This window comes from Leucopleurus acutus, assembly GCF_964270905.1.
Source record: "Leucopleurus acutus genome assembly, chromosome: 2".
NCBI classification, from domain to species: domain Eukaryota; kingdom Metazoa; phylum Chordata; class Mammalia; order Artiodactyla; family Delphinidae; genus Leucopleurus; species Leucopleurus acutus.
In genome coordinates, this window is record NC_139143.1 from 27,296,231 (window position 1) to 27,312,988 (window position 16,758).

General features: G+C 38.0%; 2 protein-coding genes across 2 annotated transcripts in view; one reads left to right on the plus strand and one right to left on the minus strand.

The window, feature by feature from the left end:
* Positions 1–9,570, plus strand: part of ADSS2 (adenylosuccinate synthase 2) — a gene marked incomplete at its 5' end in the record, with an annotated part of 39,968 nt that extends 30,398 nt beyond the window's left edge. Inside the window, 5 exons of the mRNA XM_082856055.1 lie at positions 377–531; positions 1,670–1,794; positions 3,076–3,173; positions 6,871–7,020; positions 8,434–9,570. Of these exons, the coding sequence (XP_082712181.1) occupies positions 377–531; positions 1,670–1,794; positions 3,076–3,173; positions 6,871–7,020; positions 8,434–8,486 (581 nt within the window). The 3' untranslated portion in view covers positions 8,487–9,570. The remainder of the gene's footprint in view (positions 1–376; positions 532–1,669; positions 1,795–3,075; positions 3,174–6,870; positions 7,021–8,433) is intronic.
* A 3,004-nt stretch (positions 9,571–12,574) lies between these two features.
* The window catches only part of SPMIP3 (sperm microtubule inner protein 3), a gene marked incomplete at both ends in the record, with an annotated part of 32,161 nt that continues 27,977 nt past the window's right edge, over positions 12,575–16,758 (minus strand). The window contains 2 exon segments of the mRNA XM_082856333.1: positions 12,575–12,608; positions 12,610–12,691. Of these exon segments, the coding sequence (XP_082712459.1) occupies positions 12,575–12,608; positions 12,610–12,691 (116 nt within the window).

Consider the following 16,758-nt stretch of genomic DNA (forward strand, 5'->3'; position numbering starts at 1 on the left):
TATTTGTATCAGGGGAGTAAAATAAATTTGCTTTAAACTAACAGGAGAGTGTTAAAATATATATAAGTCTGCATAGTAGAATAACACCAGAGTTTTGGCATTAAATTATTTAGCAGTCTATTAGGTGAGTGCCTACCAGACAGAGCTGAGCAATTGCATGTACTCAAGGAGCCTCTCTAGTATAAGCACTACAGCTGTAGCTTAACCACCTATGTTTTTGTCTCTCTACAGACAAAAGGAATCAGGAATAAAACATCGAGGCTTTGAAAGGGCGGTTACAGTTATATTCTCACATACCTAGAATATACTCAAATGCAGAATTTTTAAAATAATGTCTATCATTTGTGTATATTTTACCATTTGTTTCTATTTTTAGGAACTTACCCTTTTGTAACCTCTTCGAACTGTACAGTTGGAGGTGTTTGTACTGGCTTGGGTATGCCCCCTCAAAATGTTGGAGAAGTGTATGGAGTTGTGAAAGCTTATACAACTAGAGTTGGTATTGGTGCCTTTCCTACAGAGCAAGACAATGTGAGCCTATTTCTCAGTAAATCTAATTTAGAAGTTTTAAAATAAAGAAATCATGCTTTTTTTTCCCTTAATGAATTATTGGCTTCTGTGCATTTCACTTAATTTGCAAGAGTAATCAGAGCAACATTAAAGAAAATTATATACACCTTTATTGTTAGTGGCAGCAGATTGACAACAAAAGGGGAGGGATTAGTGGGTGCTTAAAGGTAATTGTAATTGCAAGGCTAAGTGACAGGTGGGTTTATGAAGGGGATTAAGATGGTAGAGGAGAAAGAAGCTAAAAATAACAACTATCTTTCACCAAGAGCTTATTAGGAGTCAAGATTGAGGAGAATGATCTGCAGACATTGTCTAATCATAGCCGACACTTACTTGGTGGTGACTTCGGGCCAGGCACTGTTTAATTGCTGTAAACTTAGAAGCTCTTTGGGTCCTCACAGCAACTCTGGGAGCTGGGTGCTATTACCATCCCCATTCTACACATGGGGAAACTGAGGCATGGAGAGCTGAAGTAACTTGCCCAAGGCCACACAGATAGACAAGGCTGGAATTCAAACCTGACAGAGCAACCTATTAATTGTAATTATGTCAGAATACGTGAGGTAATGAAATGATGGCTTTAATCAGAAAGGTGTAAATTAAGGAACAGGTAGATCATAGATGGGAAAATTAGGTTGTAGGGAGTGGCTATAGCTTAGAACTTTGAGCATTGTTTTCAACCTCAATTCTCTTCAAAAGGACATTGTGATAGCAACTACTAGGTGAGAGTTTGCCTTATGGTTTTCAGGAAAGTCATCAAACTAAAGTCCTTAGAACAAATGGACCTAACTTATCTATTTTAATAAATACTTACTAACAACTTAGTTTTTAATATGCAGCATTTAATGTAACATAACATAAAAAATGTTCTTGGTTTCAAAATAGTGGTAAAAAGTGAAGCCAAAAGTGGATCTATCTCAAATAATGCCTCCCTCACATAAAATCTATCATCTCTATGGAATTCTATCTTCAACTTACTTATTTTCTGAAAGATGCTTATCTCTAAGAAACTTTGACTTGTTATATGATCTTAAGTATAATTCTACTAGATTTAGAGCATTGCTATTCTAGTCCTAAGGTTTTATTTTCTGTTCCTTAGGAAATTGGAGAATTATTACAAACAAGGGGTAGAGAGTTTGGTGTAACTACTGGAAGGAAAAGACGGTGTGGCTGGTTGGACCTTGTTTTGCTCAAATATGCTCATATGATTAATGGATTTACTGCGTGAGTATTCTTAGAAACATTTATTTCATAAATGACAGTTCATGACCACAGGTTAAATTTTGTGGAGTGCACACTAGAGGTAGTGCACTAATAGAAAAATTTCACTCTTTAGACTCCAAATGAAATTGCAGTTCAGGGTAGAAGTGGACCAAGATATAGGGGAAGGGTACATAAGGAGAGGGACCCCAGGTTTTTTTCCTGGATATCCAAGGTTGGGAGAAAAGAATCGTGATGCCCTTACATGCGTATATAAGTATAGAGGGAAGTAAGACAGGCAGGTAGAAAGGTAGGTAGATAGATGGAGTAACATAGAGTATATATACAGAGGGGAGGCAGTATAACAGTGGATGAGCTTGAGAGACGTCTGACTTCTGGATTCAAATCTCAGATCCATGCATTATGCTGTGTGACTTTGGGCAAGTTGATCTTTCTGTGCCTTTTTCATCATCTTTAAAATCTAGATAATAGTACTGTCTACTTCAAAAGGGTATTTTGAAAACTAGATGAGAGCATATAGCATGCTGCATGGCACTCTAAAAATGCTCCGTAAAAGTTGTTATTAACACGTACACGTAAGTAAGTGTAAAAATGTATTCATGTTTGTATTAATTACACTTAATTTCTAGCAAATAACAGAATAAAGGATAAAAAAGTAATCTGTGGGCAAGAATCTCAAACCTAGTGTTTTATCTAATTTCTATAGATTTTCCTGTAAAACTGTTTTTCAGTCAGTTTGTTGGGAGATTTTGATGTATCATGAAGAGGTCCTTGATGTGGTTTCCTCACTCTCCTTTGACAATTTCTGACCAGAAGGGTGGAATTGATGGTAAGGAGAGTGAAGAAATGAGGATTGATAGCATATGTGTAAATGTACATGTATCTTGTCATCCATGTGGAAGAGTCAGTTTTGCTGTGTCCCACAGCCATAAGATGCATCCTTTACTCCAGGCAGCCCTCTGTGGATATGTGTTGGTTGATCCTGAGAAACTAAGCAAGAGGATGTGGATCTATCAAAGAGTGAAAATCTACTATAATTATTAGAAAAGTAACCCACTAGTAGATCAGTTGAGTCATTGTTTTTATTATGAGGAAAAATTACATCAGTATATTGCCCTGTAGTGTTTTATGTGTGGCGTGCTTTAAAATATAATCCTAACCAGTTTTCAGAATTGCTTTGGAACTGTTAACTTTGTATGAATTTTCCTTTACTCCCTTATCAAGCTGGTTGTTAGGGCCTTTAAGAATTTGCTATTTTAACGTCACCTTTTCTTCCAAAATTAGGTTGGCACTTACCAAATTGGATATTTTGGACATGTTTACGGAAATCAAAGTTGGAGTTGCATACAAGTTAGATGGTGAAATTATACCTCATTTCCCAGGTACTCTTCTTTTTAGGCTGTGTATAAAGAGTGTTATTAGGTGTATGTATTAGAGCAATTCATAAAGCTCTTCTGTATAATTTATGATATGTAGCTACAGACTTGATATGCCCTTTGTGAATAGTGCAAGTACATTCACTTACTAGCATTTGTCTCATAGCTGCTATGCATTTGGGTGCTGGGTCACAGCAAGCATGTGCTCAAACTTAAAATAGGAAAGAAGTAACATGGTACCCCTGAGCCCAGTTATGCTGCTCCGGAATCTTATCGTCCCTATTTTGAAACTAACCTCTCTGTAGGCATTCCTCCCTTCCTTGAGAAATGTGAGACAGGAGAAAAGAGCCCTGCTTGTCAGGGTAAGCAGGCTCTTAATACATTAACCCACTATGTCCTTCAAGCCACAGGAATGATTTTTTTCTAACTTCTATTCTGTGTCTAAAGTGGACGGATGTAGGGAGATTTCCTACTTGAGGCAATGTGTTTTTTCAGGCGTCTCTTTAGTTGTATGATTTCTTCATTTACTCAGGAAGTTCCATAAATGTTTCCAGCTTCCAGAAATAGAAACTGTTAAATTGTTTAGTCATCCTATGAGACTAGAAATATGTCAAATGAAGGAATATTGACTAGCTTAATGGAACTTGGTAAGCTGGTAGGTTTTGTGACCAGTCCTTGGGAATTGAGGAGAGCTGCATATCTTAGAAACATGTTTAAAGTCATTATTTGTTAGCTAACATCTGGACCATCTCCAGTTTGGTTTCTCTTGACTATTCTTTTCCTTGATTGTGGATCACTGTTTCTGTGTCTAATGACTTTGGGTTGAATATTGGACATTGTGGGTAATATGTTGTAGACACTTGGATTCTGTTGTCTTACTCTGAAGAGTATTGGCTCTTGTTTCAGGGGACAGCTAAATTACTGGCTGATCATCCTGAACCTTGTATAGTTTGGTTTTATGCTTTGTTAGTATAGTTATGTGGAGAGCCCAAGGTGTTTCCCAAATCTCTAAACTAGTGTGATACAGTCTCCAAATTGTCTCCTCTGTGGATCTTGGCAGAGCTTGGTTTTAGGCTTTGTTGGGGTGTTGAGGGGGGAGTCTGTAGTAGATTTCGATCTAAAGTATGGTTTTTACTTTTAATGAACAGCCTTTCTGTTGTCTCAGCTGGATGCCAGGAGAGTTAACAAGGTATAAAGAGATCTCTCCAATCTGGCAGTGCTGGAGCTCCAGTGTACCCTGTTCCTTCCCTTTTACCAGCACTGCTTGACCTCTAGAATCTTTGTCCCACTCAACTGTGTGACAACTGCCATCTGGTAAGCCTCCCACGGTCCCATTCTTTGCATGTATGATTGAACTTTAGCCACAGGACTTTCACACAGACTTCTGGGGGAGGTACCCTCTCTGTCTGTATAGCTCCCTCCTGTCTGACGCTTAACCTTGAGGATTCTAGCTACTTCAGCTTCCCTGAAATCTGATATCTGCCTTCTCAGGTCAGTGGGACCACCATTCTCTACTGACTGCAGGGTCCTGACTTTCATTGATCAGGAAATTGTCCCTAGGCAGAGAGTTGAGTAGTTTCGGGAATTGCTTACGAGTTTTCCTTCTCTCGGAAACCACAGTTTGTGCTGCTTATTGACCACTGCCTGGAAAGAGTTGTCGTATATTTTGTCCAGTTTTACAGTTATTTATGCTGGAAAAGTTAGTCTAGAATCATGTACTCCATCATGGCTGGAAGGAGAAGCCCCTCTGAGTCTTTTGATTCCTTCTTCTATCATCTATCACAAACAGTTCTGACTTAGTGTGGTTCATCACTTTCTCTAAGCGTCCAAGAACATTCCTAGCAGTATGTTTTCATCACGTTTGTATCGTGGATCATAGGAGAGAACTTCCATATCAATATACTCTCTTACTGAACTTTTTATCCCACCACTCGCAGGCCCCTTGATCCAGTGCCTTGAGGATCCAGTTCCATACATACTTCTTTGGCTCCTACTGGTAAATCTTGGCTCAGTCCTGCAGATCCTTCAGAATGTAGTCCGTCTCCTCCTTTAGCAGGCCCTGTGCATCCTTGGCCAACTTACGTTGTACCTTGACCCTAGATATTGTTTGCTGGTCAGGAGGGGAGATGGAGGTAGGCCCTGACAGGGCCACAAGCTGCCTTGCAAGGCAGAGGCTTCTGCGTCATCCTCACGCAAAGGGAAGCCTTCGTCTTCAACAAAAGTAGTAGGCCATTCTGCAGGCCATCGGCGAACCTAGGGGTTCAACCCGGATGTCTCATCCAAAGTCTCAGGGTCCCACTTTTTTCTCAAACAGGATCTGGCCTTGTCACAGTAGATTTGCTGGATTTGAGAATTCAGCTTTCTCTGGAGCTCTGCTGTCTGTATGACTAAGTCCTAAGCCTGATCCTCAGCTTTTCCTGCTCTCTGCTATAGGAGATGAGATTCTCTCTAGGTGTTTTCAGTAATCTTTCATTGTCTTTCTCCAGTTCATGAATGGCATTCACCTAGAGCCCTTCAATTCCGTTGTTCCATTGTGCTCATTTCTCAGCGCTTCAGGTATTGCGAGTGCTTTACTTCCTACCGTGGCATCCCAGTTCACCTCCCATGAAAGTTTTAACAGTTGCCCTACTATAACATGCCCGAGATTATCCATACTCTTCTGCCACTAGCGATCCTCCTTGCCAGCCATAGCCAATGATCCAGCTTCAAGGTCCCATTTTAGAGCCTGCTTCCTTATACCACTCCTGGCACCAACTGTCTTCCTTTCGGTTCCCTGGGAAACAGACTCTGTGATATAGAGATGTACATGTAGGTAGTTTGTTTGCAGGTGCTCTGAGCAATCTGTAAGGGAGTGAGAGAAGAAGCGGGATTAGGCAGAGGGAGAAGTTGAACTGCAGAGAAGTTCCATGAAAAGCCCTTAGCTGATCCCATAGGGGAGCTCTGAGGCTAGAATAGTTTTTCAGAGTGGTCCCTAATTAAGGTAAGTAGTCAGGTCCTTTGTATCCCCACACTGACAAGTCATTGGATATGGGCTGCTCCAGGGAGACAGCTGGGGAGATTCTGAACTGTGAGTTCTCAGCAGGCAGTACTCCCATAGCTGGGGAATGAGTGTCTGAATCCTAAAGAGGGAAATCTGGACAGTGTACCATAGCATCCGCCATACTGTCTCTCGTCAAAGAAACTCTTCTTGTTTTAGCACCCTTTCGGTTTCTATTAGGGAATACAGAGAAACTGGTTAGGTGAGATAATGAAGAAAATTTCCAGCAAAGCCTGTGTATACATTCACAAAAACAATAGATTTCCCAGGTGAGGGCAAATATGCAAACCTTTTCTGTGAGATTGCTGCCATTATACAGATCCACAATCCCTAATCCATAGTGTGGAAATCTAAAACGCTCTAAAAATTGAAAGTTGTGAATCTGGCACCAAGACTATTTGATGGCAAAACCTGACTTGAACTGATGTTATTAGAACTAATAATCTACCCACTTAGAGTGAATAATCCTGTTGCTGCAGAAGTATGTTTGATTATAAAATACTAGATGGGGCACTGTTTTACCTCTCTAAATTCTGAAGAATTCTAAATTCCAAAACGTATCTGGCTCTAAGTATAAGAGATGGTGAACCTATGATATATCAAAAAGTTGTTTGACAATAGGCAGTGTACACCATGGACAAATATACTTATTCCTTTAACTTTCAGCAAACCAAGAAGTCTTAAATAAAGTTGAAGTTCAATATAAGACTCTCCCAGGATGGAACACAGACATATCAAATGCAAGGGCTTTTAAAGAACTACCTATTAATGCACAAAATTATGTTCGATTTATTGAAGATGAGCTTCAAATTCCAGGTAAATATAAATATTTTATGAAGAACTATCTTTTTCTACTTTTGACTTAACTGTCTACTTTTGAAATAGGATAAAAAACAGATTATTACTTTATAGAGTGCTCACGATTTGCACAAATGCCCAGGAAAATATAAAATAATTTTATTCCCTAGAGTAAATATAATCATCTTTCTCTAATCCTTCATGTGCCTGAAGATAAGGGATTACCTCTCGCCCTTTTGACCCTGCTTTTAATTCTCTGTCAGTCTGTTTTTTACCCTCTGACACTGATTCTTATTCCTTTCTCCCTCTTAATAACAAATCCTTTTTGTCTTTACCACCACCAGAAATGGTTTTTGGTATTTTTCATTTCGGGTTAAGCCACCCTTGAGAGTTGGGGGAGTTTCTTGACCAGATATTAGGAAAGAATAGGTACATAAAATAGGAAATCCAATTTTAAAAAATATAAGAATAAAGAATAAAACTCTTTATTAAAAAACAAATGTAAGCTGGCCAAGGAGTTAGGCATAACCAAGTTACGGCTATGACTCATTATGTGAAATCTTTCTTTTAAAACATTGCTTTTTTCCTTTTTCCTTTTTTTTTTTTGCACTGTTAGAGATTTCAGAGACAAAAAGTGAAGTGAGTGGGAAGTATCCTCTGTATAAAAATCTGTTATGCACTTAATCTGATTTTGTATTGTTCGTTATATTTGTGGTTCATCTCCAAACGTGAATCTTGTTTTTCCTTATTGCTAGCTGTGTTTCCCAGCTTGAGATCAAATCTTGTAAGCATGTTTGCTCACTGCACTTAGTCAACATCTTTTGAAATATAAACAACAATGAATTTAACAATGACATCTGTAAAATGCCATAAAGGTTTACCCATGTGGTGCAGACAGTTAGAGATTCCCCTAGACTGGTACAGTAGCCAAGTTCTCAGCTGTGCAAGTAAAAACAGTATTCTTTTCCAGATATTTCTACTTTTTGTGAGATATGAAAGTTAGAGTGGTACTTCAGTGGCCTCTTAGTATCATCCATTTATCAAAGATGCTTATCTTTTCTAGTTAATTAGGAACTTGATGAAAGGTTCTTTAATCAAGTTAGGTCTCTGATTAAAGAACCTTTAGGTTCTTTAGGTCTCTGCTGGTTTGGGCCACTATTTTACTATACTAATCATTAGAAATTGAATAGTTGTAAATATTGTGCAATGAAAACAGGAGATGGTAAGGCAGACTACCCTGTGCTGAATGTTGACTGCACATTCTGTTTAGAAATTGGCATAATCTGCTAATAGAGAAAAAAAGATAGCAAAAGACACAGTGGGGAAAAGTAAACGTGACGTTGAGAAAAGTGTGGGATCTTTTAATCTCAAAGATTGAACATTGTAAATGAATTAATACTATTCTTATACCATTTTTTTTTCCTCTCCCAGTTAAATGGATTGGTGTAGGTAAATCCAGAGAGTCTATGATTCAACTCTTTTAAGGATTTCCAGTGATGCAAGAAACACTCCTTGAGAGGGGGGGAAAGGACTTTGTTAAATATTTCATTTATGATCTACAAATTTCAAGAATAAAGACACTGAAGTGAGTTTTAAGCCCTACAGTTGTTTCTAGTCTTGTAAGATGGATGGCTGGTGTGGAGATGCACTTCGGCATTTTCTAGCATCAGCTTCCTCAGCTGGCATAATTGCCGAATCATTTGTTGCTTCTGCTGCTCATGTTGCCACATTTTCTTTTAATGTTTAGTAATACTATGATCAATGTTGTTTGAAATCTAACAGAATTACTTTCAATGTAGTTTTTCTTCATTATTGTTATTGTGTGTTCATAGGTTTTACCTCTATTGAATGGTAAGAACAATTAATGCAGTTTTGCACAAATATATTTACATTCTGATCATTCAGTTCTGTCATTGTAATCTTCGTTGTTCAGAAAAAATAAGAGAGGAGTCCTGTAAACGTTTGTAATGCTATCAGTTCTGTTTAAATTGTGAACTGTTTATTTTCTGCTGAGACCATTGCAAATTTGAGCTTTGGTGGTGGGAGGGGGTTATATTCATGGGTCCTTTAATTTGTACAGAACACAAAACTTATTTCTCTCTGTAAATTATTTAACGCATTGAACATTTAGTTAAATGTTCAAAGAGAAAAAGTGTTCCCTAAAACAGCAGTTGTAATGTTAAAAGAAAAAATTAGTCATTAAAAGATCTGTTGTGATATTTGGTGGATATCCTTCTTTAATTTCAGAGAATTCTGAAATGTATAGCTTTCTTTTTTTATCTTACCATTATTTATAAGTCAAGTGGATTGTATTTCAGCATCGTGCCTGCCAATATGCCTACAGAGTCATCTGTAAGTGTCCAAATGAACCCAAATTGTTGGTCATAATGTTGATCATGCCTTTATTTCTTCTTGAAAAAAAAAAAAGAGGTGTTATTTTGACTATTTGGCTTAACATATTGTGTTGTAGATTATCCTTCAATGAACTATTTTAAATGTTTAAATTAGGTGCCACTTAAATTTATTTTATTATACCATCAATAGCTGATTAAAAAGAACCAACTATTTCTAGTATGTTTTGTGTATTGTATTTTTGTTCTGATAAGAGAAGTAATAGTAATACGACTAGTATATGTAAGAAAGAGTTTTATCTTTATAGTCTGTGGGGGTAAGGTGAGGAGAGATCAAAAACAGAATCTTTGAAAGGATCTAAATGTCTTTTATCTTCACTAGATATATTTTTATTAATAATTAGTTTTTAAAGTCCATTATCTTGGCTATAAGCATTGCATTATTGACACACATTTTTAGTAATGGTCCAGAAGCAAACGTAAAGAACCCTCTCTTCAAGTCAGGAGTGGTCTTGTTTTTGTACCAAAACAGTGTAACCTTCCTATTGATGTTGATACACATTTACATATTTTTGACCATTTTGAGTGATTCTCCTGTTTCTCTTTAAAAGTGAGCTGTTTGCTGATTAAACTGGTTGAGAGGATCTGTTCTTCAGATACAGTTCAGTCTTTAAAATCATAGACAACTGTATTAAAATAATCTTTGTTGAGCAAGTATATATGCCAGGTATTAGGTATGTGGGTGACAAGTACACAGTCTTTCTAAAGTTTATTGTAGTTAGGACAGCATGCTGAACACACATATGCCAGGATGGAAAAGAACCAGAGTGCTGTGAAGGAGAACCTAACCTAAATTTGGAAAAGGTCAGAGAAGGCCTTCAGTAGAAATAGCATTGAAACAGTCCAAAAGGATAAGTGGCCAAAGTACAAAGTAGTCCATATGCAAAGACCCAGAGGCTGGAAATAATTTGGAAAGTTTGAGCAAGTGAACAAAATAAGTGAGGGGCTGGTGAGGCTGCTGAGGCTAATGAGGTTGGCAAGAAAAACTGGGAGGACGGTGATGCCAAACAACCAAACCATGTTTTGTATGAAAGAAGAGGACTATAGGCCAAAATGTATACATATGCTTCAGGAGGCATAATGAGAGCACGGAACAACCACTGAAAACAAAACCCTGAATCGTGAAACGTCGTAGAAGGGAGATGAATGACAGAACAAGATATTTCAGTGGGGAGAGGACCTATTTGGTATATATGTTTTATATGTTAATTGATTAATATAGTTGAATGAAGATGTCAGTCCTTCACAAATGAGTATATGAATTTAATGCCATTCCAGTCAGAATTGCCATGTTGTTCTTTGTAACCGGACAAAATTATACTGAAGCTTAGGTGAAAAAACGAATGTGCAAGCATTCCTAAGATATTTTTGAGAAAGGAATGTGTTGAGAGAGGAGGTTTTTACTCACCAGATATTAAAACAGTATGAAGCTACTATAATCAGAGTATGTGATATTGTCATGGGAAAGAACAGATACGTAAGGGAGGTGGACTAGGCATTCCAGAAATAGATGCAACGTATATGGGGACTTAATATAGGCATTTCGTTTCACTGGGAAAAGAATACATTAAAGAGTGAGAGCAAAACAATCTCTACATAAAACAGAAATTTATAATAGAATAAAAATCTAAATTATAAAAGTTTTAAGTAATAAAAGTAATACAGGAAAATGTATAATCTTAGAGCCTTCTAAAGAAAAACAAGAATCTTGTTTTTGTTTGAAACAGATCTGACCAAATTAAAAGTTTTAAAAATACTATGAACAAAATTTAAATAAAAAAACCAAACAACTGAAAAAACAAAAGTAAAACTTGGGAAAAAATATTTCAACACGTATCCCTAAAACACAAAGAGCTGCCTCAAATAAGGACATGACAACTAATAGAAAGATAAGCAAAGCTTTCATTTGGGAGGCTTCTGGTCTTAAGCTCTGAGAAAATGTGTCTTTGATAATTCCCTCTACTCTTAATTTTTTGTTGTTGTTGTTCTGTCTCTAGAATGCTTACTAGTTAGATGATGGACCTGATTTGTTACTCTATGTCTTTTTTTTTTAAGTCATTTTATTTGCTTTTCGATTCTCTATAGAATATTTCAGAATTTTTTCTAAATCCTGTCAAATTTTTAATTTTTAGCAATCATTCTTAATTTCCAAGAGATTTGGAAAGATTGCTTTTTCATGTTTATGAATTTAATTATTTTGACCCATCTCTTGTCAAATGATAAAGCAATTTATTTTAGCTTGTTTTAGGTTCTTTTCTGTTCCCTGAATTCCCTTTCCTTTGGGATAATTTCTTCTGTTTCTTTTGTTTATTTTGATCTTTGTCTTTCATGTTGTATTTTTTCAACTCTCTGGTGATCCTTGGTTGGCTGTTCACAACTAAGACTAAGACAGTGGAGATATATGTATATATACATGTGTGTATATATATATATATATATATATATATGTGTGTAACTCTGTGTTCTTGGGGGGAGTTTATTAACTGGTAGACTTCACTTTGGGGTGTTGAGTAAAGAACCAACTACTATGCTGGGGGGTCCCTAGGGAACAGAATGTAGGATTCTTTCCTTTGGGATCATTTCATTTCTTAGAGAAGAACCTCTAGCATTTTGCCCAGGGAGTTGATGCCTAATTGTCAGGCATTCTTCTTGTCAGGATAGGGATGTTAACTCCTGTATCTAGACTTTCAACTAATCTTTCTTTTTACCAGCCCCACATCTCACTACAGCCCTGTGTCATATCTGGGGTTCTGCATCCAAATCACCTTCCAGGTCTGTGATGCCAGTAATCTTCCTCCTTAGCTATATCCTCAGATGCTGCTGCTGCCTTTTTTTTCCAACAGTGATGCAGTTATTGGGCGGAGGCAATTATATTCTTACCTGGTCCCACATAAAACCACTGGACTAAATGTGAGATGGTTTGCCAACACCAGCAACAAGTCTGGTAGTGGGGCATTAAGAACAGGTGACAAGTCTTCTTAAGGCTGATCTTGATTCCCTGCCCTAGGCTGACCAACTTAATGTGAAAAGAATTTGCAACATGTAAATATTTTAGGATTGTAGCCATCTGGATATACACTTAAAAGTAGTTCTGTTACCATTATTTCAGTCTAAAAGAGCCACTTAAGAATGCCAAATGTTATTTTGTTCAAATGCCATGGTTACTTTAGTTTACAAGCCTTTCTTTCAAAGCCACCTCTCTTCACAACAGTAATGCCCTGGCAGTGAATTAAGTGGTCTAGGATTCGATGAAACTGTGGCTGATTTCTGGTCCCCATCTGGAATGTAAAACAAATTAATGATTTATTTTAAGACTACTTGATTTTAACACACTGTCCTTTCAACAATTGTGTGCAATAACAAAATAATTTACAGGATTTAAGACAAAGGAATATATTTAAAAGATGTGGAAAAAAAGGATTTAGAAGGTTATTTCTGTGGTTCAATCTCTGATTAAGAAGCATATTATTGGATTATTCCAAAGTATAAATAAAACGAAATAAATCATATAAATTTGCATGCTTACATTCTAATTCTAGACAACCCCCCCAACCCTTTAAGCCCTATATTATAAACAGGCCACTTTGTATCATCTTTGTATCAAACTGCAGTTGTTACGTCCCTAAATTCATACCCAATGGAGTTCCCTCATGTCTTATAACCCCTTGTCTACAGTCACCAACAGTTCTGCTTTTTGGAGGTTTCTTAATGTTATGTACAGGCACAATGCATGAATTATACGGGTATCTCAATTTTATTAGGTAGATACTATTGTTATCCTTTTTGCACATGAGAAAACTGAAGGTCAGAGAGTCTAAGGGTCACACTGCTGCTGAAAGAATATATTTTATTTTGGAAGAATGAGGTTTCTGAATTATTTGGCACCAGGGTGCATAAAACAAGGGCAGTTTTCATCTGAGGGGCCATCTAAGCCTTCCAGGCTATTAATTCTCTGAGGACAAAGTCTTCATCTCTTCTACTGTGTCTTGCACATAGTCAATGCTTAATAAAATTTCCGAAATAAATAAATGAACCCTATGTGCTGAGAAAGAATTTTACTGAGGAAGAATTTCTTAGGCAATAACCATGATCTGTCATAATCTATACATAATCTGTTCTTCAACTATTCCCAAAAGAGATAAGAACTGCACATGAAATGCAAATCATTGCTAATCTAGACATAAGCTCTGCCCTTAAAATCTGATCACAAAGACTGGTCAATGGATAAGATAAAAAAACCTTACACCTTGGGCTTCCCTGGTGGTGCAGTGGTTGAGAGTCTGTCTGCCAATGCAGGGGACGCGGGTTCGTGTCCCGGTCCGGGAAGATCCCACATGCCGCGGAGCGGCTGGGCCTGTGAACCACGGCCGCTGAGCCTGCGTGTCCGGAGCCTGTGCTCCGCAACGGGAGAGGCCACAACAGTGAGAGGCCCGTGTACCGGAAAAAACAAACAAACAAACAAAAAAACGGAGAGGAGCTTGCATCACTCTTCTGCCTTTGCAATGTAACTATTCTGCCTGGGCTCTCAGGAACTACCTGATCCATCTGTAGTTCTCCAGACTGAGAAAAAAAAAAAAAAAAGAGGCATTTTAAATTCAAGCAGAAAAACTGTGAGATCTCTGGTGCTGTCTGTCTTTATGTAAAAATTAACTTGTAAATGAGCTGTATTTAATTTGCTTAAAAGAAATTGAGTGCTTATATACATTCTTAGAAATATAAAAGAAGCTCACTAGAATACATTTCAGGTTCGTGTGATCTGGGAAATATTTAATATTGAATTAATATTTGGTATTAGAGCTAGCTTAAGCTTGTGGTCTTAATTAATACAGACCTGTCTTTAGAGACATCAACATTAAGCACAATACTTTCATTGTACCTAGGGCTATTGAAAGTCAATAAATGCATTTTGTTTCTGTTATGAAATTTGTCAACAGGGAAAATAACCTGATATGATTAAACTTTTAAGTAAATGTAACTGAGATAAGAGCTTTTTGTTAAACTCTATAGGAATAATTATGTTTTGGTAATGTCCATCTAAAATAGTCTCTCCAAATTTTGGTAACTTGAAACAAAATTAAGTTAAATGTTAAGAATTCATTGAATATCCAGGCCATTTCAGATAAGATAAAATTTTGGAACATTAATTGTTAAACATGTCTAAATTTACCTACTTTTGTCTTCTTGTGAGAGAGAAACTAAAGATGTTTGGTGTCACCTTGAGATGTTCTCTACCAATCTATAGAAGGCTAATGTAAAAGACAGTTCGTGGTGGCTTAAGGAAAATAGGATGTGTGTTTTCAGAAAAGAAGGTATGAGGAGTGGAAATATATTTTGTTGAAAGGAAAAAAGGATGATTTTGTCCTAGAGCTGGTTGTTTCTGAATGGGAAAAAATAAGGGACAAAATATGGCTACAGAAATTTGCAGAAGGTTTGTGGAAAAGGAACACTGAGAAGAGAATTTTGTATGTGCTCAGGATTTTCTAAGGTTGGATTAAATTCAGTTAGGTAAATGGATTTTATTAAGAGTAGGCGGATGCAAGACTGGATTTGGTTTCTCTCTCTCATAAGAGAGCAAAGTTTTCCTGGAATGCTGCTTTTGATAACAGATTGTGTGAGTTTCTGTGCCTTTAAGTGATCTGTATTTACTTTTGCAATCTTTTCTTTCACCTTAGCTCAAGGAATAATTTTTTCATGGTGACCTATGATTCTATCTGATTGGCTGTTTTAAAACTTTTTGAAATTTTTGACAGACTTCCCAAATATCAAGTTCTTTTGACCTCCAGCTAACTTTGGGGTGCTTCCAATGGCCTTTGGAGCAACCCAAAGAGAGATCCTAAACTAATTGGGTTCAATTGGTATGTTAAATTACATGGGAAACATTGTCCAAACTTGCTGTTGCCCGTGTCAAATGGAATCATCAGGCTCTCCCCAGTTTTATCGTAACCACCAAACAGGTAGGGGAAAGGGTTTTGGGTTCTTCTGCTGTCTAGTCTCTCGCCTTACTCTATGTCCAGAAATCCCCTATGGGAATACTCCCACCTCTAGGCCCTCAGGTCCTGACTCCCGTGGCATTTTTCATTACGCCCAACTCCAATTCCTCCAGGAGTTCCTTTTTGCACCTCTAGGACCCCCTTCACTCCAGGCCTTGGCAGCCCAGACCTTGTTACAGACTACCTCTTGGGCTGGCCACTTCCAAGCAGCCCACATCCTAGGCTTTATAGAAGCTCATTCTTGAGGAATACACCCCAACCTAGGGAAACTTGTTATAAGACATAAGCTTTATAGATAACAGATCCCCCTCAAGGAGAGCCCTGGCAACGTGCTGGCACTGAGCCCTTGCATGAGGGACAGGGTTGACCAGAGATGTCTGGTTAGGAATTGATGGGAAAGTAGAGGACGCTCAAAATCCCATTAGGTAAGAAGGGAATTTGGAAGACACTCCAACCCCCTTCTGACAAAGGCCTCCTGGTAAAATGTCTCCAGGACACCAGACTTCATATCTAGGAGTGCTCTTTCTTGGTTGCAGGTTACTCAACATGGAAGGACCCTCTTCTAAGCTGGAAGAAACACCTCTGGAATGTATTCTTAAAAATTGGAAATTTTAAAAACTAGATGGGCTAAAAAGGGGAAAACTTACACTTTACTGTAACACTGCCTGGCCTTTATATAAGTTGTGGGGATGGATAAAAATGGCCTGAAAATGGGTCTCTAAATTACAATATCATCTTGCAATTGGATCTTTACTGTTGCAAGATGGAAAAATGAACTGAGGTTCCCTATGTTCACGCCTTCATGGTCCTTTACCAAAACCCCGCTCTATGTGGCTCCTGTAATCAGAAGCCTGGGGAATCAGGAAACACTCCCAACGTTTTAGATGATCCCCTTCTAATCTTCCCCAGTTCTCAGGGGGGAAACCAAGTCTCCACTGCTTCCCCAGAGCCACCTACCTCTCCAGAGCCACCTACTTCCCCAGAGGCACCTACTTCTCCAGATCCCTCTGACAAATCCCAAACTCCACCTCCCTATGTCCCTTTATACCCTCCATTACCCCAGAAAGGAGAGACTAGTCCCTCTGAGGTAACTCACAGTGGAGCTTCCTAGCACCCGGGATCAGGAAAAATATGCTCTCTTAGGGAAGTGGCAAAAGGTGAAGGGACAACCAGAACACATGTGCCCTTCTCTTTAACTGACTTAGCCCAATGCAAACAGAGACTGGCTGATTTTCTGAAGACCCTAGTCAAAGTTTGCTGAAGGGTTTCAGGCCCTAACTCTGGCCTTTGATTTAACTTGGAAGGATGTCCAGATAGTCCTATCTACTTGCTGTACCCCTGAGGAGAAACAGAGA